The sequence below is a fragment of the Gymnoscopelus microlampas genome (genome assembly GCF_963454915.1).
Source record: "Gymnoscopelus microlampas genome assembly, chromosome: 5".
Classification (NCBI taxonomy): Eukaryota; Metazoa; Chordata; class Actinopteri; order Myctophiformes; family Myctophidae; genus Gymnoscopelus; species Gymnoscopelus microlampas.
In genome coordinates, this window is record NC_139942.1 from 59,424,432 (window position 1) to 59,449,202 (window position 24,771).

Genomic DNA, 24,771 nt, shown 5'->3' on the forward strand with positions numbered 1-24,771 from the left:
CAACATAAGGCATTAATTTCATGAATATTAAATATATATAATATTATATAGATAGTATATGTATAATTATAATATGTATATAAATTACCATCAACACTAAATGCAGTTATTTAAAATAAAGGTATTCAACAAACTCCTCTCACATCACCACAAACTCCTTATATCATCATTTATTATTATTATTATTATTATTATTATTATTATTATTATAATGATGTACCTGCATGTTCACATCATGTATACTTTAAGAACATTTAACAAATTCGTCCAATTAAACATGGAGATGCCCACTCTTCCTTAGGGCCCACTCTCTTCCTTAGTGCCCACTCTCCTCCTTAGTGCCCACTCTCTTCCTTAGTGCCCACTCTCTTCCTTAGTGCCCACTCTCTTCCTTAGTGCCCACTCTCTTCCTTAGTGCCCACTCTCTTCCTTAGTGCCCACTCTCCTCCTTAGTGCCCACTCTCTTCCTTAGTGCCCACTCTCTTCCTTAGTGCCCACTCTCTTCCTTAGTGCCCACTCTCTTCCTTAGTGCCCACTCTCTTCCTTAGTGCCCACTCTCTATCTTAGTGCCCACTCTCCTCCTTAGTGCCCACTCTCCTCCTTAGTGCCCACTCTCTTCCTTAGTGCCCACTCTCTTCCTTAGTGCCCACTCTTCCTTAGTGCCCACTCTTCCTTAGTGCCCACTCTCCTCCTTAGTGCCCACTCTCTTCCTTAGTGCCCACTCTCTTCCTTAGTGCCCACTCTCTTCCTTAGTGCCCACTCTTCCTTAGTGCCCACTCTCCTCCTTAGTGCCCACTCTCCTCCTTAGTACCCACTCTCTTCCTTAGTGCCCACTCTCTTCCTTAGTGCCCACTCTCTTCCTTAGTGCCCACTCTCTTCCTTAGTGCCCACTCTCTTCCTTAGGGCCCACTCTCTTCCTCAGATCAATTTGGGTAAAATAGTTATTTTATAACTAACTTAGCAAATGTAAAGAATACCTCACTAATAATAATGAGTTCGGTTTTATATCATGCTTTTCTGGGTACTCAAATGCACTTTACATAAGAACTTAACTAACAAAACAAACAATCAAACAAGAAAGTCAAGTAAGCAAACTGCAAAAGGAAAACGCATTGGAAGAAGAGAGAGGGTGATGGCAGAGGAGGATTGTCAGATGTAGGTTATATTGATGGGATTTGAGTTGACATTTGCATGAGGGAAGTCAAGAGTTCTGGACGGCAATGGCTGGCGATGGTGAAGGCTTTGTGCCCCAGGGTGTGGTACTTGCTTGGTGATAGGGGTGAGTGGGTTGGTGTCTGCAGAGGCGGCGAATGAGGGAGTGGTGGTGGAGATCAGTCAGGTATAAGGGAGCAAGGTTGTTCAGGGCTTTGTAGGTGATGAGGGTGATTTTGATGTTGATGCGTTGCTGTCTTTTTTTTTTTGTCCTCCTACAGATGCCAGGGGAGAAGTAGCCCTGATGCTGCTGCCTGTCATGCTCCCTCCGCCTGTTTATAGACATGGCAGAAAAGTGGTCCGCGCCAGTGTGGAAGAATCGAAAAGATTCTTCATTGATGTTAAGCCTGTAAGTAATTTACCTTTGAACAGAAATTAAAATATAAATTCATAGCTAAATGACTGCAATTGTTCTTTTACACTGTTGGAAAGCCTGATTCCTCTTTACAATGAGGTGCAACTATTCGTGGAATGAGTGACACAGCTTAACGTTTGTCAGGATACTCATTTCATGAAGCACTATTCTTACAAGTTGTAACTCGGTGTAAGTTATCACTCCATAGTGACGTGGGATGTATAAACCACAGACCACACATAAGTAGACTGGCCACACACCCAGAATAAATTGTTTAAGACTACGCCATTGAATTTAGGGCCGTCACGCTTCTTTCTCATAGAGCTCTATTAAATCAGATGATGGGGGTGGGAGGGGGTTGAAAGAGCTTCAGTAGAGAGCTGATGACAATTGCTCTGCACCGGTAGAAATAATTATCTTTTTTCTTTTCTTTCTCATCATAGGTCGGAACTAACATGGTGGAGTATTTGGAGCAGGCCAGAGCGTCCAGGTCGTGCCCGTTCGTGCTGCTGCTATCGGATGGGATGCAAGCTCTCAAGCCTTTGTGATCATCTCAGGGAAGGCTATTGAGACGGAGACGGCTCTTGCAGCTGTGGACACATGTTTCAAAACCTTTTATGTCTTTGACATTCAATATACATGTCAGTGTTTGCCTACTTGGCAATTCTTCCAGGATGTCGTCTATGGACTCGAGGGAACTGTTTCCCCAGCGGTGAAGTTCCTGAAGACGCAAATACTTGCTTGCAAGTAGACTGACCTGGATCCCCCCCACCATCTCTGCCTTTCTCTCCCCTCTCCCCTGCTCTGATCACATCCTTGGTAACTTTAGAAAGGGTCCACTTTAATTGTTAACTTATCAGCCAGATGTTGTCCAGTGCCACTGAATTCCTGTGGTGATTTGGTGGCAGAAAGATTAGAAATCTGTCTGGCGCAGTCCTCATTCAAGTCCTTGTTCGAGGACTTTAATGATTCGAGGGTTGATACATTGCTTGTTGCCATATTATTTCTAGGGTTGTAATGATTCCAGTTACATATTGTGAAGAATGGCAGGCTCCGTTCACTTAGAGCACTGTGCACTCTGTCTTCTCCTTTCAGAGATGAGACGTTTTTCATTTGTTCATACATAACGGTTGTTGTTCATAAGTGTTTACAAACTCCTATGGTCATTCTCTAATCTCTAATACATTTTGTCAGTGAAAGCTGATGTTTTGGAGCTGTTACAAAGAGGAGAAATGTTGTGGAATTTTATGTGACCGTTTAGTGTCATTACATTTTACATTTTATGTCAGTGAAATGGAAAGCTAATGTTTTGATGCTGTTTAAAAGGGGAGAAATGTTGTGAAATTTTATGGGAATTTTATATTTTGATGTGTTAAATTCTGTGACTAGAATTTTAATAAATCATTATTGTTACATTGGTGTGAGAATATATTTGATCAAGAAAACAAACAAAGGATCAGAGGTGAGTAAATGCCAACAAATTGTGATAATGTGATACTTTTGTTAAATTAATGACCATCAGTTGTGCCAATGAAATGTCGATTATAAAAGGGAACAACCCATTATAATTAGTAATAAAAAATAATAATGCATTAACAACCTGACTTGCTGGGTTTAAAGAAGTCTTAATTGGGTTATATGAACAACCTATTGTTGGGTATAAATAACATTTAATTGGGTTATATAAACAACCTATTGTTGGGTAAGTGAACCAACCCAACAACCCAACTTGTTGGGTTTAAAGAACCTTTAATTGGGTTATATAAACAACCCAAACCCAATAAACAACCCAATCTGACAGACAGACAGACAGACAGACAGACAGACAGAATGACACGCACGCACGCACGCACGCACGCACGCACGCACGCACACGCACACACGCACACACACACACACACACACACACACACACACACACACACACACACACACACACACACACACACACACACACACACACACACACGTCACATGATGTATTTATTGTTCTGAATGTTTTGTCTTTGTAATATATTTGTTTTGTCTCACACAGTAAAACAATGAGTTGAGATAAATGAATAAATGTAATAAAATAAAGTCTGACTTTGTCTGTTTCTTTATAGAACTGAACCACAACACACCTATTATTATTATTAAACATATATTGAAAGTAGCCGATCTACAAGCTCACAACACGTCACACTGCAACGTGTTGTGAGCTTGTAGATCGGCTACTTTCACTATATTTAAATAGGGGCTTAAGTGGTCAAATATAATATGTTTTCCCTTCCTACAAATGTAGTCAAAGTCATGTGCTTGCAAATAGTAATAATAATAATGATGACAACAATAATAATAATATTGTCCATAAAGTGGGGAGTACATGTACTTGAGTACATGTACTTTATTACTTTAGTTAATACTGTCAGTACATTAGTTCTAGCTCTATGTACACAACAGCAGCTGCAGTACACACATGTGGCCCGAGGAGGGCAGTGCTACTCCGTATATTAAACCGTTACCTCTTGACGCGTAGAGCTCTCTGCTATAAAACTACACGCACGCCGTTTGACGACGTCATCTAAAGCGACCACTGCAAGTGAAGGAGCAGCAGAGAGAGCAGAAAGCATTGAAATCACTTTAATGATCAGATTAAAGAACATCTAGAACAGTTAATATTAACTCTAAATGGACGGAATAATGGAGGTGGACGGCAGTTTGATGGAGGGGGTGAGTTAGTTTATGTAACAATAACATACATACATACATACAGCTAAAGATAGCATTACTCAGCTAATGCTAGCTGTGCTACCAGGAAGACTGGGCACTAAGGGGACTGGGCACTAGAGAGACTGGGCACCAACATGTTAAACTGGTTCATTTACCCCCAAAGAAATGTAAATAGTTAATAATCAGGAAGTAATGTAATTAAACATGATTAGAGGATGCTGGAACATTCGACCATTAAGGCACAATATTTCTATAATTGGCTACAAATCGCTACAAAACCTGTATACTCAGTCATTTTGGGCATAAATAAGAAGTTGAATGATAAGTGTAGGTCTGATAATGATGTAATGTATACATTATGATTATTATTATTATTATTATTATTATTATTATTATTATTATTATTATAATGATGTACCTGCATGTTCACATCATGTATACTTTAAGAACATTTAACAAATTCGTCCAATTAAACATGGAGATGCCCACTCTTCCTTAGTGCCCACTCTCTTCCTTAGGGCCCACTCTCTTCCTTAGTGCCCACTCTCTTCGTTAGTGCCCACTCTCTTCCTTAGTGCCCACTCTCCTCCTTAGTGCCCACTCTCTTCCTTAGTGCCCACTCTCTTCCTTAGTGCCCACTCTTCCTTAGTGCCCACTCTCTTCCTTAGTGCCCACTCTCCTCCTTAGTGCCCACTCTTCCTTAGTGCCCACTCTCCTCCTTAGTGCCCACTCTTCCTGCGGTGTATTGTTGTGTTTTTGTCTACTTTTATTTGTATTTAAGTCAGTGGTTCTCAAAGTGGGGTCCAGGGGTCCTTGAGGGGCTTCCAGGGGGTCCCCAGCTAAAATATTAAAGGGATACTTCACTCTCAAACATGTTTGTGGTCATTTTAACATCTAAATAAAATAATATAGCCCTTTAACATGGTTACAATGGAGTTTGATGAATCTAACATGGTTCAAATGGAGTTTGATGAATCTAACATGGTTAAAATGGAGTTTAAATTAATCTAATCTGAGTTCCCAGAAGTTTTCGCCAGCTCTCGCATAGAAACGGGAGGGGCGAGGAACTTCTGGGCCAAAACCCCTGTATTTGTGGGACAGTTCATATGAATGGCCTGTAGTTTCACTGTTTAACCCCTGCTGGTGTCAGAAAGAATTTATTTTAACGCAAGCGGATGGGTTTTTGACTAACTTTAGACTAGATTTTCATACCGTCACTATTGCCCATTGGGAACTTCCGACAGAATCGGCCACAGACGGGATTAAAACACTTCTTAATTGAAACATATGGACTAATACATTACACAAACACTCCGGACCCCTAGTTAACATTTGGGGAAAGCACCTTATATTTTCTATTGTACATGTTCAGAGAAATACAGGCTTTACTGGTGACATTCCAGGTTAAACCGCCCTATTTCTATTCTTAGCTCCATCTCGAAAGTCATGGAAAAAATAGTCTATGAACAGGTTGATAAGTACCTTGCCGAAAAAAATCTAATTTACGAATTCCAATCTGGTTTCAGAACAAACCACTCCACTGACACATGCCTTCTCTATTTGAACGACTCTATCAAACAAGATGTCGACAAGGGCAAATATTGCGGCATGGTCATGCTGGACCTCCAGAAGGCTTTTGACACCGTTAATCACCTAATTATGATCAATAAGCTCAAAGCAATAGGCTTTGATGACACGTCGGTGAACTGGATGAGATCCTACCTGGAGGGGAGGGAGCAAGTGGTGGAAGTAAACGGCACCCAGTCCCCTCCCCTCCCAGTGACTTGTGGTGTTCCTCAAGGAAGCATACTAGGACCACTACTGTTCCTGATATATGTGAATGATATGTCCTCAGCTTGCGACTGCAAACTGTTCCTGTTCGCAGATGACTCGGCTCTGCTGGTCTCGGACAGGGACAGGCTGCAGGTTGAGAAAACTCTCAGCACTGAACTCAACAAGATCTGCATCTGGCTCTCCGACAACAAACTCTCATTACACCTGGGTAAAACTGAATCCATCCTCTTTGGGTCCAACCCTAACCTTAGAAAGGCTGAGAGTTTCACGATCAAAGTGGGTGAAAATGTTATCACAAGAAAGGAGGAAATTACCTACCTGGGTTCCATCTTGGAGGCAAACCTCTCAGGTGACAAAAACGCTGAAAAGACGATCAAAAAGGTCCACAAAATAACACGGAGGATGTGGAGGCTTGTTCGTAAAGTCAGTAAGAATACTCTGAAGATTCTTATAGGGGCCCTCATACAAGGTCATTATGATTATGCATGCACTTCATGGTATCACAACACCTCCAAGGCCCTAAAAACAAGGCTCCAAACATCCCAAAACAAACTTGTAAGGCTACTTCTTGGCCTCAATTACAAAGCCCATCTAACCCATGCCCATTTTGCTAGGCTTGGATGGCTTAGGGTTGAGGACAGAGTACAGCAACTTGCTATGGGCCTGGTCTTCAAGATACACCACAACATTGGGATCCCCCTGTATTTGTCAAAATACTTCCAAAATGTTAATCAAGTCCATGATCATAACACCAGAGGCAGCTCCACAAACCATGTTCAACCCAGATTTGGCACAACAAAGGGAATGAACTCTTTCTCATGCTATTCATCTAAAATGTGGAATGCCCTACCAAAAGGAGTAAAGGAGTGTAAAACCCTACTCACTTTCAAAAATGCCCTAAAGATACACCTTCAGGAGGCTGCAATTCAAAAATGGCCCCTGTCCAAGTCCTAACCTACCCCATGTCCTAACCTAACCTACCCCCCCCCCCCCTCTCTTTCTTTTTTGTACATATTTTTCACCCTTCATACTTCATACCAGTAACCTGTAAACTGATTGTATGACATTCAGTATAGTAGTGTGTATATCTGTCTGTCTCTTATATGTCAACATGATTTGTGTGCATGGGGATCTCATCTTAAACAAGCTACGTGCTTAATGAGCTATCCAGTTTAGTAGACCTTGTATTGCGAATTTGTACTTCCATGTACTGTTATGTACTGCCATGTACTGTTCTCATGTCTTACTAAATAAAGTACATCAATCAATCAATCAATCAATCAAACTGAGGGGGTGGAGCTAAGACTCTAATAGATATGAAAGTAAAAGTCAGACTGGATAAAACACATACGATAGTCTTGCTCTAAGGCTAATAAAGACACATGTAGAGAGTTTGATATTAAAGTAGACCCCATCACCCCATAATCAACGTCTGCTTGAATCCATTTCCTCCTCATTCATTATTTGATCACCTGGTTAGTGCTGATGCTGCTTACATCATGGTTAGATAATACTACTACTGTACTACTAATACAGGATAAATACTCCAGAAACACAATCAGAACAATGCTTATTGCCAAGTGTGTTTGTACATGTCAGGTATTTGTCTCCATGAGGTTGATGCATTGAAAGGAAGTTTACACAGACGGTAGTAGCATACAGCAGTGGTTCTCAAACTTTTTCATGTCAAGGACCCCCAAATTGACACTTATTAGCCCGCGGACCCCCATTTGAAAAGATATGCCAGGGACCCCCATAAGAGAAGGCTTTTTACGGCTCTAGCAGTGATTCTCAACCATTTTAATTTCAAGGACCCCCAGTTTAACATGCATTAGGGCTACGGACCCACATTTAATGGCATTTATATGCCTGGGACCCCAATTTATATTGTAAAATCAATGCTAGATTTAACTCTCAGAGTTACAGACCCATAAGGGTCCATTTGGTTCCTACCCATCATTTAGCTGGGACCCCCTGGGGGTCCCCGGACCCCATTTTGAGAACCATGGGCATACAGTACATATACCATAATATACTTGTGTAAATGAAATGATTGCACACATACATTTAATTTCATATTCAGTCCACATACATACACTTGGTGGAGGGGATTTGTGTGAAGGGGACCTCTGTACAGTAGCTTTACTGTAGTAATTATTCTTCATTGACTGTGAGCTTGTAGATCTGCTGTTTTTTTTATATTTGGAAAAACATTAAAATTATTTTTATGTAATGGCATGCCCACAGCACTGTAACATTGATGCTGCTATGTATAATATTATGTATTCTTCTATAGATAGCAGCTAATATTACACTACCATGTACTATGTTATGTTGCAGTGATGTATATAGTCTGTATACATTTATACTATACTATCAATGGTATGTGTGTAGCAGTGATGTGTATATAGTCTGTATTCTTCCATAGATATCACTGTAATATTAAAGGTAGGGTAAAAGTGATATGTTTTGGTCCTTCCTATTGCATCATATTACAGAGTCAAATCGAACAATGCCCCTGAAATCCAGGGAAGGAGGACAAAGATTTCCCACAATAGTTTCTGCTGAAATGAATAGGCTAATATGTTATTAAATTACACTTTCAGGGCCAGGTCCTGGCTTAAAAAATTGCATTACTTTAAGATGAAGTAATGTCACCCACTCTTCACACACAGAATAATTGTAATAAAATGCCCCCAGGTTTTTACACAGAGGGAACAAAAATGCACCCTTCTAAATTTTCGTAACTTTTCTACACTACCCTAAGGTCACGAAAATCATGCGTCAATGCCCAAAACAAGCATTTAAATAAACCAGAAGTTTAGTTATTAACAGATTGTGGGGAGTTCAGTCATCCATCAGTGACTCACATGTCTCCTACACTGCGGCTGAAAACTAGTTATTGTGTTGACCATGATCAGCTGCTCCGGAAGACATGTAACTGACTACATCAGACCTATTTAATGTCACAGGTGAGTAATAATGTCCAGCTGTAATATGTCGAGGTTCTTAATCTTGTGTCTCTGATCGGCAGAACAAAGATCCCAAGATGTCCCGTGTGGCGCTGGAGTCGCTCTACAGACTGCTGTGGGTCTACATCATCAGAATCAAGTGTGAGAGCAACACGGTCACGCAGAGGTCAGTGTTTACTAGCGCAACGCGCCCTGGTGCTTCATTTAAGCACCGTCATGTGACGTTGTCACACACTCGAAAAGTGTCAATCTACAAGCTCACAACGCATCGCAACGCATGGTGAGCTTGTAGATTGGCAATTATTTGCCATGCGACACCGTCGTACGATGTAGAAATCAGGCTTCATGTATCAGATACTATGGAAAGGATGTGATTGTTCACCATTGAACACATCGTTCTCTCCTTGTTTCGCAGTCGATTACTCAGCATCGTTTCAGCACTTTTCCCCAAAGGTTCTCGCAGCGTGGTTCCCCGGGACACGCCGCTCAATATCTTCGTCAAGATCATCCAATTCATAGCTCAGGTACAGTAGGACGCCCATTTTCTTGTCTCTTAACCAACGTACCTGGATTGTGAACAGCTGAGGCTTAAAACTAAGGATGAACTAAAATGATCGCTGGTCTGTTCACATGTCCTCGCTCAGGAACGGCTGGACTTTGCTATGAAGGAGATTATTTACGACCTGCTGTGCGTGGGCAAATCTCACAAGACCTTCACCATCAACCCAGAGGTAAAATGAGTAAAGATTGAATATACATCACTTTCGCTCTCTCTATCTCTCTCTCTCTATCTGTGCTATTTGTGTTGACACAACAAAACGATAAGGGAATAAAGATGCACCCCTCCAAGCAAAAGATTTGACAGGATAGTTCAGGATCATTCCTCATTTGTTGATGAGGCTCTTGGCCTCTGGGTGGCGCAGGGGTAAAGTTCCTGTAAACCAGTGTGGAGAGTAGGGGTTTGACTCCTCCACAGGGCATCCGGCATTGGCTGGGCATTCCAATTCCAATGAGCGCAATTGTCCGTGTTTGTGGTGGGAAGCCAGGCAGGGAGGGGGATATCTGTCACTGGACTAGCGACTCCTACAGGTTTGTGTCTGCTGTTCAGCAAGGAAGCGGAACTGGGAACTCCACACGAGTTATGCCCTCCCAGTGAAACTCTGCTCTGTCAGGTGAAAAGAAGCAGCTGGCGACGTCACATGTATTGGAAGATTGTGGTTGTTTACACCCTTCCCAAGACCAAACAGTAGTTGTCAACAGAGACTACATGAGTGATTTGGCAACGTGATTTGGCAACGACTAAACTGCGACTGTTCTCTCAGTGAGAGGTCTTGTCCGAGTCTATTATCCCCTCTCACTGTCCGTCTGCCCTTTTGTGTGTCCTCAGCGGATGAACATCGGCCTGCGTGCCTTCCTGGTGATTGCAGACAGCCTGCAGCAGAAGGATGGAGAGCCCCCCATGCCGACCACAGGGGTCATCATGCCGTCTGGGAACACCCTGCGAGTCAAAAAGATCTTCCTCAACACCACCCTCACAGACGAAGAGGCCAAGGTCATAGGTAGGCCTTAGTGCTGGGCGACATGGAATACAATCTATGTGCATAGCAGTCCATTTGTATGCTCTCTGAGTTACGAATGGATAAATGAACACTTTTTGGCTTCTGCTGTGTTAATGTAATGAAATGTATTAAATTCAATTTGCAGGCATGTCGCTGTACTACCCACAAGTGAGGAAAGCCTTAGATAACATCCTTCGTCACCTGGACAAGGAGGTGGGGCGGTCCATGAGCATGACCAACGTGCAGATGTCCAACAAGGAGCCAGAGGACATGATCACGTACGTTACCTTCTACCATGCTTGAACTGTCTCGTTCCCAGGGCTCGTAATCCATAATAATCCATAATCCATTTGACGTGTTCCAGGGGTGAGAGAAAGCCGAAGATCGATCTGTTCCGGACGTGCGTGGCGGCCATCCCCAGACTGATCCCGGACGGCATGAGCAGACAAGACCTCATAGAGCTTCTGGCCAAGTAAGAACCCCTTCCTCTCTCCCCCTCCTTTTATGCCAGGGGTTGCCAAATGTGTTCAGCTCGAGACCTAAAAGAGGAATTTGGTGTCTCCCCTGGGACCCAAATGTACAAAAATACATTATGAATTAGTCGGAATAAGTCCTATTTCAAAAATAGTGATAATAGTGGCTCACGTGTGTTTTTCTTTCATTTCTGAAATCTTGAAAGAAAATGTTAGTTTATTTTATTCTTACAATTTCTGACAAATTAGATTTTGTTTTCTTTAAGTTATATCTGAAAATCTGTTGAAAAAACTTTTGGATAAAATGAAAATGCACTGGAGTTTAACAGTCTACACATTCCTGGACCACTGGCTGTATTAACACTTCATGTGCGATTTTGTCGCTGTGGAAACCTTATTATGTCCAAAAGCGTTACTTTTCAATAAATAGAAAAAATAATCTGTGTTCTAATTATTATATTAGTTATATATTAGTAAAACACAAAAATAACAGATCTACAAGCACACATGTCACATCGCAATGTGTTGTGAGCTTGTAGATAAGCTATTTTTGTGACTTTTGTGTGACACTGTTGTATGGCGAAGTAGGGCATTCACTTACGAAAAAACAAAAGGTTGAAATTTGGAAATACAAGGTTTCTGCCCAACAGCAATGATTATTTATACAGCACTTATCAACAAGGCTGTTCAAAGTGCTCTACACAAAACATTAAGAGTATTCAAACAAAGTGCAAAAGAAGCACATTATAAAAGGGCATTTGAATACGATTAAGCATTGAGTATAGAAAATAAGAATAAAGAGAATAATGAATGACATGAATCAAAAATCTCAATAAAAGGTAGTTAAAAGAACAGAGTTGTAGCAGACCTGCTCTTTTCTGGGACTTTGTTCCATATATGTGGTACATAAAAACTGAATGCTGCTTCAGAAGGTGGTCACTAACATGTTTGCGTTGTAATTTAAGCTAGCAGGAAATATTTGTAAAGGTAGCATATTAACCACTTAAATTTGATTAGGGTCCCAGGGTCTCTCTCTATACTTGGTCCACTAGCGATGCTAGGTTTCATGTGGCTAACAACAGGTGTAAACGGGGCGGTCTCTCTCCCTCCCCTCTCCCAGACTGACCATCCACATGGACGAGGAGCTGCGTGGCCTGGCCTTCACCACCCTACAGGCCCTGATGGTGGACTTCCCGGAGTGGCGCGAGGACGTCCTGTCAGGCTTCGTCTACTTCATTGTACGCGAGGTGACGGACGTCCATCCCACGCTGTTGGACAATGCCGTCAAAATGCTGCTGCAGCTCATCAGCCAGTGACCCTAACCCTAACCCTAACCCTATATAATTATAAATATGTCATTTCTGATCATTTATGATAAATATGTAATTTATTTGTATATTTATTAAGTTATTCTTCATAATATCTGCACTGTGCATTATTTATTATGAGGCCTAAAATTCCAATGTTCTATGCCAAAAACACAATTATTTGTTTACTAACCATTAATCGTGAACTCAAATTTGTAATCGTGACAGCCCTAAGCGTTCTGTGTAAAGCCTGATTCATACCTTGTCGGAAATAGCAGATCTTCAAGCTTGTAGATCTACTATTTCCAGCGTGCAACACCAGTGTAAGGCGGTGTAAATCAGTGGTTCTCAACCTGTGGGTCGGGTCCCCGGGGGGGGTCCTCATAGGATTTGGGGGGCGGGTCCCCAGATGACAGTGAAGTGACAATTTAAGGACTTTTAAGACCTTTTTAATACCTGGAGAAAAAAAAAGAAAGAAAGAAAAGAAAAAATACCATTATTACATAAAATACTGTATACAAACTGGTCAAAGTTTAACAATATAATATAAGAAAGATGCAAACATTTTGAAAATAGCCGATCTACAACGTGAGGCGTTGTGACCTTGTAGATCTGCTATTTTCAAAATATTTATCTGTGGAACCGAGTCAAACTAAATTTAATGCCTCAACTCCCAGTGCCTCAACTCACCAGTTCAAATATGTTTTTTTTGGGGGGGTCACAGCCTGAAAAGGTTGAGAACCGGTGGTATATATTAGCGCAGGGGTCTTCAACGTTTTCAGGCCAAGGACCCCCTAGCTGAGAGAGAGATGAAGCAGGGACCCCCTACTCTATATTGCATAAAATTGTGTTTCAGATAAAAGTTTTTTTTTACTTAGTCTGCTCTTTTTTCCCTCTACATCTATAGCCTCTTTGCCAAAAATAGCAGATCTACAAGCTCTCAACGCCTCGCAGCGCGAGGCGTTGAGAGCTTGTAGATCTGCTATTTTCGGCTAATGTTCCTCTCAGAAAAGGAATTCTAGGGTTCAAGTGGTTAATGTAAAAAAACCTAAATCCTATTACACAAAGATTTGGCGGACCCCCTATAGTAGCTCTGAGGACCCCCTAGGGGTCCCGGACCCCCTGTTGAAGACCCCTGTATTAGCGCATTAGTATCTATAACAATGTTGTTTCCAAAGACAAGGCTGCCGTTCTTACTGTGTGTTGTGTGTGGATGCAGAGCCAGTGGAGGTCTGGATGGGGACAGCCACTCTCTGAACAGCACGCTCTTGGAGTATGTTGATCTGACCCGACAGCTGCTGGAGGCCGAGAACGACAAGGACTCTGACACGCTGCGGGACATCCGCTGTCACTTCAGTGCCCTGGTGGCCAATATCATTCAGAATGTTCCAGGTACATCTGTCTCATCCATCTATGTCTGTTTGGCTCACTCCATTCTTGTACAGTGAGCTGTGTTAGATGATAGCTTTTTCCTTTTCTTTTTTTTTTAAACTTTTATTTGGCCAAGATGTGTAGTTCATAATCTTTTACACCCCCCGTCTGGGTCATTTATAGGGCTCTTTCCCGCCAAGTCTATAGTGTTAATTATTGTGATTTATGTTGTTAATGTGATTAATCTCAGTTTAGGAAATGTACCACATTTTTCTGTGGTGCTAAAGCTTTATCCTTTCTTGCTTATCTGTTCCTATTTGTCTTTTCTTTCTTTTTTTTCCTTTCCTTGGGGAACACTCGTTTATGAATTAATTGGTCTATGAATTAGCATTGTGTGCATAAATTAACGTCCCGTTTAGCAAGAGTTTGAGGTATTTGTACTTTGATGAAATGTTTATTGAATTCATAAATGACAAATAATCTCTACTGACAATATTGTCAGTAGAGATTGTCATTTTTTATGAGACATACAGTATCTCACACACACACACACACACACACACACACACACACACACACACACACACACACACACACACACACACACACACACACACAAACACACACACCCTCTCCATCGGATTTTCGGATTTTGAGGGACTTTTCCTTTTTTCCCTTTTTGTCTGTTTTTAGACAATTCTGTAATGATAGATAGATTGCTATTCTAAAGATTCTGTGGCAAGCATTCTGTCTTGGGGGATGACCTCTCACATGTACTATTATGTGGTTGTTTTGTTTCAGTGCATCAGCGGAGGACCATCTTCCCCCAACAGTCCTTGAGACACAGTCTGTTCATGTTGTTCAGCCACTGGGCCGGTCCCTTCAGCATCATGTTCACCCCCCTGGACCGCTACAGCGACCGCAACATGCAGATCAACCGCCATCAATACTGTGCACTCAAGGTACCATTTTTGGGCATGTCATTATAGACGACAATCGTCAAAAATGTTCAAATATAGTCAAAACGGCAGATCTACAAGCTCACAGCAGACTTGCTGTCTCACTGGCAAGCATTGCCGTGACTTTGTTAAAAACAAATTGCCTGTTTTAAAACATTTATTCAACAAAAGGTAACATTTAACGTCTGATAACGTATTAATCATTTCATACAGAATACAGTACAGTGAGAAGCTCAAGTTAAATGGAAATGTCAGTTTTTGCTGCAGTACTGCAGCTTCTCTTATAGCACCGTCGTCTTGTTATTCAAACATGGAGCAACGTAGTGTTCTTAATTGTACAGTACGTGTTTCACCAAATTCATTGTATTGCCGATCTTTGTAATGATGGCTTTTTGCAGTGTATATCATGCACTATTGGCATCGATCCTGACAAAGAAGATGAAGTGATACTTTTGCGATCTCTTAAAATACAGTATATCTATTGCACACTGTAGTCTCAGCCTTTATATAAAACAACAACACGCTCACATGAGCTCCGCCTCTGAGCCTAACGTAAGAGTGATTTTCCTGCATGCCTTGTGAAAAGAACGTCTAGCCATATGATGTATTGTTAGCTTGTACATCAGTTATGCAGAGCATAAATTAGGCTTTAGATATTGATATTTGGTACAGAATGACAATGCATTTTTCTGTACTCGAAGGTATCGAAGTAGTTAGTCGGTGCCATAATATTATTGCTCACATCGTCATCCATAGCGCTCTTTAGTTTATTTTTTGTCTTTTCTCTTATCTTTGGTCTGTTTGGATTGTTCTGTTTGTAGAGATAACTAGAGACAAATTACATGAGTTGCGATGACGTCTGTTATACTGACATAATGTGTATATCACACAAGTTCATTCATATCACAAGGATGATTAAAATGAACATCATAAAATCATGCAGCCCTGATGTAAAGATCATTTAAATACCATGCACATGTTCTGTACATGGTAGTTCCGATGTACCAACTAACCGTGTCTCTGCCAGGCCATGTCTGCAGTGTTATGTTGTGGACCGGTGGCCGACAACGTGGGTCTCTCGTCTGACGGATACCTTTACAAGTGGCTGGACAACATCCTGGACTCACAGGACAGGAAGGTAAGGGCCTACACACAGTCTCTCCTTTTATACTGTCAATGACTTGAGCTTGGAGGTACAGTAATACCTGTCCTACAGTAGCACTCTGGAATCTTGATGTGTAAATGCTGCTTCCGGTTGGCTAGAAGTAGTGAGGGGTTGGTACAAGAGAAGTTGTCATTCATAATCCTACCAGGAATGATACTGATTCCAGCGCAGACAGGTTTCTCTAATCTAAGATGTGATCAAATTTGACCTTGATTCTTTTTTTTTTTTATTAGGATTTGAAAAGTGTTGTTCAATTACTCAGTAAAATCCTGAGGGTTAATTTAACTCTGATAGTAGAAGATAGTAGATGGAGTAAATGGAAAACAATTACAGCACAAAATGTTACAAGTAACTTTTATGTGTTACTGAATGTTACTGGGAACTTTTTTTATCCTGTGGTGTACCTGTTAGTGAATGTTATTGGTAACGTTTGTTGTGCTATGGTGCATTTGTGTTTGTGAATGTTACAGGCAATGTTTGTTGTGCTGTGGTGTGTGTACAGTATGTGTGCTACTGATTAGCACCGGATGATGTTTTATTGTCTTGTGGTGTATTGTGTGCTACCAATAAGCTCCTCTGCGCTGTGGTCCCGTCCTCTAGGTGCACCAGCTGGGCTGTGAGGCCGTGATGCTGCTGTTAGAGCTGAACCCAGACCAGAGCAACCTCATGTTCTGGGCCGTGGACCGCTGCTACACAGGCTCCCGGCGCGTGGCCGCCGGCTGCTTCAGAGCCATTGCCAACGTCTTTCACAACAGGTACTGGTGGTGGAAGAAGTACTCTAATGTTTTACTTAAGCAAAAGTATCAATACTGCAATGTAGAAACACTCTGTTACAAGTAAAAGTCTGTTATTCAAAATGTACTTGAGTAAAAGTACAAACGTTTTGGCATCAAAATGTACTTAAAGTACCAAATGTAGAAAGTAGTCATTATGCAGAAGAAGTTTTCAGCTCACAATGCATCGCAACGAATTGTGAGCTTGTAGATCGGCTATTTTCAAAAATCGAAAGTTCAAATAGGGCTGATGTTTTGTAATAATAATCAAAATCTACAAAGTAACTAGTAACTAAAGTTTTCAAATAATTGTAGTGGAGTAAACGTACAATATTTGTCTCTGAGATGTAATGGAGTAGAAGTAAAAGTACTGAAAAATTGGAAATGCTCCAGTAAAGTAAAAAAAATACTTCAATATTGTACTTAAGTACAGTACTTGAGGAAATGTACTTAGTTACTTTCCACCACTGCTGGTGACACACGTCACAGTGGGACTCATTGTACAGACTGTGAATATCTTGGCATTTGACTGGCTGTGATCTGTCCTCCCCTCCAGGGATTACCAGTTTGACACTGTGGTGCTGCTGAACCTCATCCTGTTCAAGGCGGCCGACTCATCCAGGGATATCTACCAAGTTGCCATGCAGCTGCTGCAGGTCAGTCGGGCACACTTATTATTTCAACCGCAGCGTGTTGTTCATTGGGCAGAGTGTTATTGGCAGTCTTTGTTGTACTGCATGTTTTCTGTCTTAAACACAGTTACAATAACACTATAAACATCTAGAACTTCAGTGATGTTGCTAGGTTTTCAATGTAATGGGTCCTGGGATGCAAGGGTGGTCTTTTAGATGGGTCCCAGGGACATTTTATGGGTCCCCAATTACACGTCCCCCCCCCTATCGTTTTCTTTGATCTCCAATCTCCATATCTTCTATGCGTGTGTGACTGTGTACATTATATCCTGATGCAGTGGATCTCAACCTTTTCAGGCAGCGACCCCCCAAAATAATCATATTTTAACTGGGGACCCCCCACCCTGAGGAATTAGGAGTTGAGGCACTTAATTTAGTTTGATTCAGTTCCACAGATACATATTGTGAAAATAGCAGATCTAGATCAGTGCGACCCGTTCCTGCTTTTCAAGACCGATACCGATATATATACATATATTAAAAAATCATAAATATATTTTTTCAAATGTATATGATTCTGTAGTATTAGCACACCTTATGGTAAGAAATACTAGTAGTGGGCAACAGGTGGATTTAACATACCTTTGACCAATAGAATACATTTAATCATAGAACCTTTTAATCATTATTATTATTTTATTTTGTATTATTTATGAATGTAGAATGTGTTTTTACTATTTATTGTGTAGACTGAAAACACTGGCTTACAGTGGAAGTATTGGCAAATAAAGAAATAGGAATTCAAGAAATAATGAAGACAAATACTGACAATGCCTATGAACATTGGCTTGCAGTTATTGCACATAGTCAACATGCAATAATACTATTAGGCTTGTCATTGAGAAAGGAAAATAAAGTTGTCTTTTTGAGGAGAAGTGGAACCTTATAAGTCACTTTAAGTTTAGCATGAGGGAGAGGGTCTACCCTCTTCAGGGAATTAATTGTTATGATATCTCTAAGCTACAGAAAACATCCAGTTGCCTATTAAACATACACAAGACACAGACGATAGACAACCGGTTACTTACAGCTGCCATTAATTAGTGCTTTTGTTTGCCTTTGTGGTCAAATCAGGGTCAAATGCATAGGATCAACGAGCCATCGTTAACCTGCTAATGTTACACAGCTGATTGGCAACATGCGTTAATCCACCACTCACTCTGATCTCCAAGCAAGTGGGAGAACACTCTAAATCGGGGATTTTACTTTGGCTGGTCAATTTAAGATGACAACAGCAACAAAGATTAGTAGTAGACCTGTAGCTATGTATGATGATCAGTTATTATTCCAGACAGTGGTCTATCCAAGACGTTTTAACACGTTTAAGAGCAGGTCCTCATGCCGTCTCTCTCTCTCTCTCTCTGTGTGTGTAGCGTAGACTAACAGCGAGGGGCTGTGCTGCTGCTTCTGCCACACAACGCCGTTTAACCGAGTTATACTTCTCCAGTACAACGGTGTCTAACCGGAGAGTTATACTTCTCCACCAACGGTGCCTAACCGAGAGAGTCCATGTAGATCACAGCTGACAAATATTATATATTATCGGAGCTAATCGGAGCTGCGTCCCATGGACGCACTAGAGTTGTCATGAATGCGTCCTTTCGCAATATGGTGCGTCAGCGACGCAGGACGCAGGCCTACGAGCATCTCTGGAACTTTGTTTAACACAAACTGTCAGTTTAAAACAAATCTTTGCCGGTGGTAAAAACCTCACCGGATAGAGAGGAAAGCAGCACTGGGTTCAGGAAGATAACCCCTCTCTGTGTAGGGAAGAAACGTATATTAGAATAGTCACATCAATGCAACACATTTAAACAACTCATCACATAGCGATGAAATGCAGGAGGTTGCAGTTATTATTCACATTTTGTTGCTGCTGTGTGTAAATCCAGATCTTGGAGCCCAAGCTCTTCCGTTATGCCCACAAACTGGAGATCCAGAGGACAGATGGGATTCTGACACCACCCTCACCCCTGCCACACCTCTACTCTGTGTCCTACTACCAGCTGTCTGAGGAACTGGCCAGGACATACCCAGAACTCACCCTACCCATCTTCTCAGGTCTCACACACAACTATACACTCATCAAAAACGATCCTGGATTGCGCCTTTTAAAAGGATAAGCAACGCAGATATAGAAATTAGATTAGGAATTGATTCTTTCTTTCAATACATATGCTATATTTGAGAAGTACTTACGTATATTGCTACCATTATTAATGTAATAATTGACGTATTGATTGAATACTTACTATTTGACAGACATGTAAACAGCAGGAGGTACAGTCAGACATTTGAGCTAAAAGGAGAACACAAAAAACTCTGTTAAAAGGTATCAATTAAAATCTCTGTTAAAAGCTATCAATCAATCAAAATATAGTTAGACAGGGATATCGAACTGAGATGGAAACCTCATTTGCTCTCCGGCCCTGCTACAAAAAGAAAAACCTGGACAGTCCAGCTAAATGTGGGTGTTAAAGCAGGGACGTGCACAGATAGACTCTAGGTGGTGCTAGAGCACCTGCCCTTTGCCCTCTTGACCAGAAGTGCCCTTTTTAAAAAAAGAAAAAAAGTTTTTTTTTTTTAGTTTACAGCAGGGGTCTTCAACAGGGGGTCCTCAGAGTTACTACAGGGGGTTCCACCAAATCTTTATGTGATGATTTTTCTTTTTAACATAACCACTCGAAATCTAGCATCCCTTTTCTGAGGAGAACTTTAGCCAAAAATAGCCGATCTACAAGCCCACAGTGGAATAGGTGTAGAGGGAAAAAAGAGCAGACCAAGTAAAAAAAAAAAAGGATAATTTACTTGAGCACCTGCCCCTCAAAATGTCTGTGCAAGCCACTGTGTTAAAGTTTTGGCCATGGCCCTGACTTGCTTCCTCCCTGGCTTGTGGCTTTGTACCCACAGAGGTGAGCCAGCGCATCCAGACGGCTCACCCTGGCGGTCGACAGGTGATGCTGCACTACCTCCTGCCATGGATGAACAACGTGGAGCTGGTGGACTTCAAGCCGGCGGCGCGGCGCGGCGAGGAGTCGGCCGGCGACGAGGAGGACGCGCACGAGCGCGACATGATGATGATGAACAGTCGACGGTGGCTTCGCGGCGAGGGCTGGGGCTCGCCACACGCCACCACCATGGTGCTCAACAACCTCATGTTCATGACCGCCAAGGTGAAGGCCGATAACCCCAACACACACTCACATTTACAATGAACTCCAGTCATAAACTTTATTGTATTTTAGTATATATTGTTGTATTATTGTCTTATTATTGTATTTGATTATTCAGGTAAATATTCTCACAATACAATATTGAGAACACACTTTAACCCATTGGAACTGTGTCATTTTTTGATTTGAGCTAAAAAGCATTATTTTACACTTTGGGCTATTCAAAAATAGCAGATATACAAGCTCATAGCGCTATGAGTGCCGCGCTATGAGCTTGTAGATCTGCTATTTTTGAAAAATCGTGAAAATGTGTACAAATCTTTGAATATATATTTTTTAAAGCGAACATTTTTAACTCAAATCGTTGCCTCTGGGGTCCCTGGAACAAAATATTTTGATGGGGGTCCGCGGCCAAATACATATAATTTTGGGGGTCCTTGACATGAAAAAGATTGAGCACCACTGACATAGAAACATACATTTTTCAGAATACTGTTCAGATTTAGGAGACATGTAGAATCGGCTTCAGGTCTCAATGGGTTAATAATAACCTTTATCAATATATTTATATACAATGCTAAGAAAAAACTTTAATCATAATCTTTGCACTGATTTACAGAATAAATACACTTTTTATCGTTAACCTTTATAATTCAAGTTGATTTACACTTTATCTGAAATAGAAGTGATTCGTTCAGATCCAATAAGAAATGTTTTGTGTGTGTTTTGGGGGCAGGGTACTCAAAGTAAAACACTGATGCATGCCTCCTCAATGCGAAAGAGTGATACATCTCTACTCAGAATGAAAGAGTTTGTTGCATGCCTAGATTGATCCAGGTAGAAGGCTGCTGGCTACAATGTGTCATTGTGATTTCTTCCGGTAATTTCTTATCGTGCCTACTCAAAGCGAAAGAGTGATACGTGTTTGGATGCGTATGAAACGACTGCCAACAAAAGCAGCTCCTATTGTTTACTTTCAGAATGAGAGATTTAGGAGAAAATGATGCGTTGTTATTGAAGCAGTTGGATACAGCGTAGCGATTAAAGGAACACTTTGCCTAAATCCTGTTTACAGCTTCAATACATGCTTAACATGATTATTAACAGTTGTGTTGTGTGTCCGTGTATGCATGTGAGTGGGTGATGGGGATGAGGGAATATAAGGAAATATAAATAAGCATGACATTAAATGTGTGGTGTGTGTTTCCTACTAGTACGGGGATGAGTTTGCCTGGTCGGAGATAGAGAACGTGTGGACCACGTTGGCAGACAGCTGGCCAAAGAACCTCAAGATCATCTTGCACTTCCTCATCAGCATGTCGGGCGTCAACAGTGACCCCAGCCTTCTGCCCTATGTAAGTCACTGTGTATACACTGTACAGCCATAGCCCCATATATACAGTGACTGCATTTACATGCATGGGTTATGGAAATAAGTCAGTTAAGTCAGTTTTTATTTTTTGTTATGGTATTAGGATTATTCTAAATATCCAGTGAGATTGTGACATTAGCACATGCACAGATTTGTAAAAACAGAAATCCAGCTCTGTTAATTGGGCTACACTCAAGGGAAATTCTGGCCAAATTGGACAAAGATCTAATTCTTTCTCATCTTTACCAACAATAGCAAATGTGACTAACAAAGATCTAGATAACTGTTAAAGTTTAGAGTGCCAACGATTATGCATTTTACATATTTGGCAGCCTCCAATGTGTTCCCCTGCCACCAAAAATCATCACTAAATCACTCAAAATATGTTATTTTCCTGTTGTTTGTAAAGTGAAGTCTCCTTGAAGTGGCTGCAAAGCTTGCATCACAACCAACACAAGGCAGTGATGTCTTGAAATGTTTTAATTACAGACATGTAGCATTGCAGAACTAGCAACACCCATTGTCAGTGTATCACCTTGATCCGGGTGATTTCAAACTATTAAAGGGCATCTAAATAGGTCTATACAGTGTGTGATCACTACCGGTTCCATAGCACCCTATTCACTAACAGTTCCATATCACCCTATAATGAGTGCTTTTTGTTGGTCATCAGGTGAAGCGAGTGGTGGTGTACCTGGGCAGAGATAAGACTATGCAGCTGTTGGAGGAGTTGATGTGTGAGCTGGAGCTGACGGACCCTGTGAGCTCAGCCGTCACTCACATGGACAACCCTCCCTACTACCGTATCACCTCCAGCTATAAGATTCCCTCAGTCACCTCAGGTACTGATCCAGAATGCTGCAGCACCTCTAGTCTTCAACCAGCCAATACTTTCACATATCTCCACCGTTTCTGCTACCTTCATTGTTTTCCGGTTGCTGCCTACACCTGAGTACAAAACACTGGCAACCAAAAGCATGGCACCTCCATACCTTGGAGACATGATCCAACCTTGCAACCCTTTCCGCTCACTTAGATCAGCTAACACAGGACTGCTGTACAAGCCTTCCCTAAAATGTCCTAGACTCTTCTCCTTCTTGGCTCCCAAACTGTGGAATAACCTTCCCATTGCAGTCAGAACTGCCGACTCACTCGCAATTTTCTGCTGCAGTCACTCACTTCCTCAACTCCTAGCACTGTACTCTCCCTGTACCCCTTCTTGCCACCCTTTCTTATGATTGATGCTAGTACATATCTTGGTCACGTGTTCTCATGTTTTTGTTCCATAGATTAGTTTTTCTCTTCCACAAATGTTAAGAATGATTTATATAGCATGTTATCAAGACCGATGCTTGGTTTGTTGTTTACCCGGTATCCTAGTTTCTCTGAGGCACTACACTGTTATCTCTGTACTCTATTTATGTCATTATTTACCTTGTTTACTGATAAGAGCTCATGTTTACTCCACTTATTCCGGTCTCGCACTTGTACGCTGCCCTCGATAAGAGCGTCTGCTAAATGCCTAAATTGTACTATTTTAGTAATGTAAGTTTTTACTTGCAAGTCATTTACGCTAGATCTAGGCTGCGTTTCAACTTAGTATGAGATGGTGCAACCTGGCCCAGGACTCACCACGCTGTCAGAAATGATACACAATGATTCCTTGCTGGTGGGGACAGTGCATTTTCTCATCTGTCCTCTCAGGAACAACCTCCAGCAGCAATACCATGGTGCCAGGAAATGACGGTCATCACGACCACAGCAAGATCAAAGACCCGAATATGGAGGACAGGTACAAAAACATCCACTGACCTTTTTTTTTTAAGGCTGGTACCAGCATCACGCTTGCCCTTTATCTGCCATAAATACTTGCTGTTCACATGCAGTTACTTTTTTGGTGTTGTACTGGGTTGCTCTTACCTTGCAGTCCAAATGACCTAGAATAAAGCTCTCAAATGTGGCTTGGGTTAAATTGTAATTGGGTGATAATTCCACTAGAGCAACATTTAACTCACCGATTTAATTTGCAGGGTGAGTTTGAGCCATAACTCACGCAGCTGACATTACATTACATGAAAGATACATTTTTGAGGCATCAGGAGCCATGAGGTCACTTTAAATTCAAGTCACCGTAAATTGAAAATGTGTTCTCAGTCAATGGATGTCCTTTGCTTGCCTGTTAAGATGTATCCTTTTTTCTACATCATTGCTGTCGGCAGAAATCGTGTTTCTCTGTGGTATTTTCATTCCATATTTCACACTACAGTGTCACGGAAAAGTAGCAAAAATAGCCTATCTACAAGCTCACAACGTGCCGTGATGCGACACATTGTAGAGCTTGTAGATTGGCTATTTTTGCCATTATAGTGTGGTTTTATAAATATTGAACCAATGAAAAGAGCTTGTGACTAAATGATAACTACATTGGATCTATTGGAACACAGGTTCTTTTTTCCACATCCTGAGTAACGGTAACGGCGATGGTGCCTGGAGGCTCCTACGAAGAGGAGAAGAGTACGAACACACACTTTAACCACTTAAACCCTTTATGCTGCAAGCTTATAGAATTGTCATTTTTGCTTTATATTGATATATCCTAGATCTCATTGCATCCTCTTAGATGTAAACAGAATCAAACCATTCTAGATGGGGAATCTACTTTATATACAAGGAGACATCACTTTGTATGATAATCACAATGAAATATCTGGTTTGTCTGGACAGCCCATTTTAACAAGGGTGATTTTGGACATCTCATCTGTTTTTTTAAGTCTGGATCAGACGAACAGATCTGAACCCATTTGATTTGGCATTAGGGGCCTGTTATATATGTCTACACTAATATATATATATATATATATACAAATATATTATCTAGGAGC

The 24,771-nt window shown here is 41.3% G+C and overlaps 1 protein-coding gene and 1 long non-coding RNA gene across 2 annotated transcripts; both read left to right on the top strand.

The window, feature by feature from the left end:
- The first annotated feature begins 1,416 nt into the window (after positions 1-1,416).
- Positions 1,417-2,980, top strand: LOC311045526. The gene is made up of 2 exons (XR_014600779.1): positions 1,417-1,561; positions 2,011-2,980. It is a non-coding gene; the product is annotated as an uncharacterized lncRNA (long non-coding RNA).
- Positions 2,981-4,249: 1,269 nt separating this feature from the next.
- Positions 4,250-23,700, top strand: LOC311045238 (protein furry homolog-like; the record flags this gene model as incomplete). Its single annotated transcript, XM_084057038.1, has 18 exons — positions 4,250-4,279; positions 9,108-9,211; positions 9,461-9,569; positions 9,690-9,776; positions 10,433-10,604; positions 10,750-10,882; positions 10,969-11,076; positions 12,198-12,389; positions 13,604-13,776; positions 14,557-14,717; positions 15,742-15,852; positions 16,480-16,634; positions 17,209-17,308; positions 19,237-19,405; positions 20,255-20,517; positions 21,732-21,872; positions 22,563-22,731; positions 23,594-23,700. The coding sequence occupies 18 exons, from the start codon at positions 4,250-4,252 to the stop codon at positions 23,698-23,700; spliced, it is 2,484 nt and encodes an 827-aa protein (XP_083913164.1).
- Positions 23,701-24,771: the final 1,071 nt, after the last annotated feature.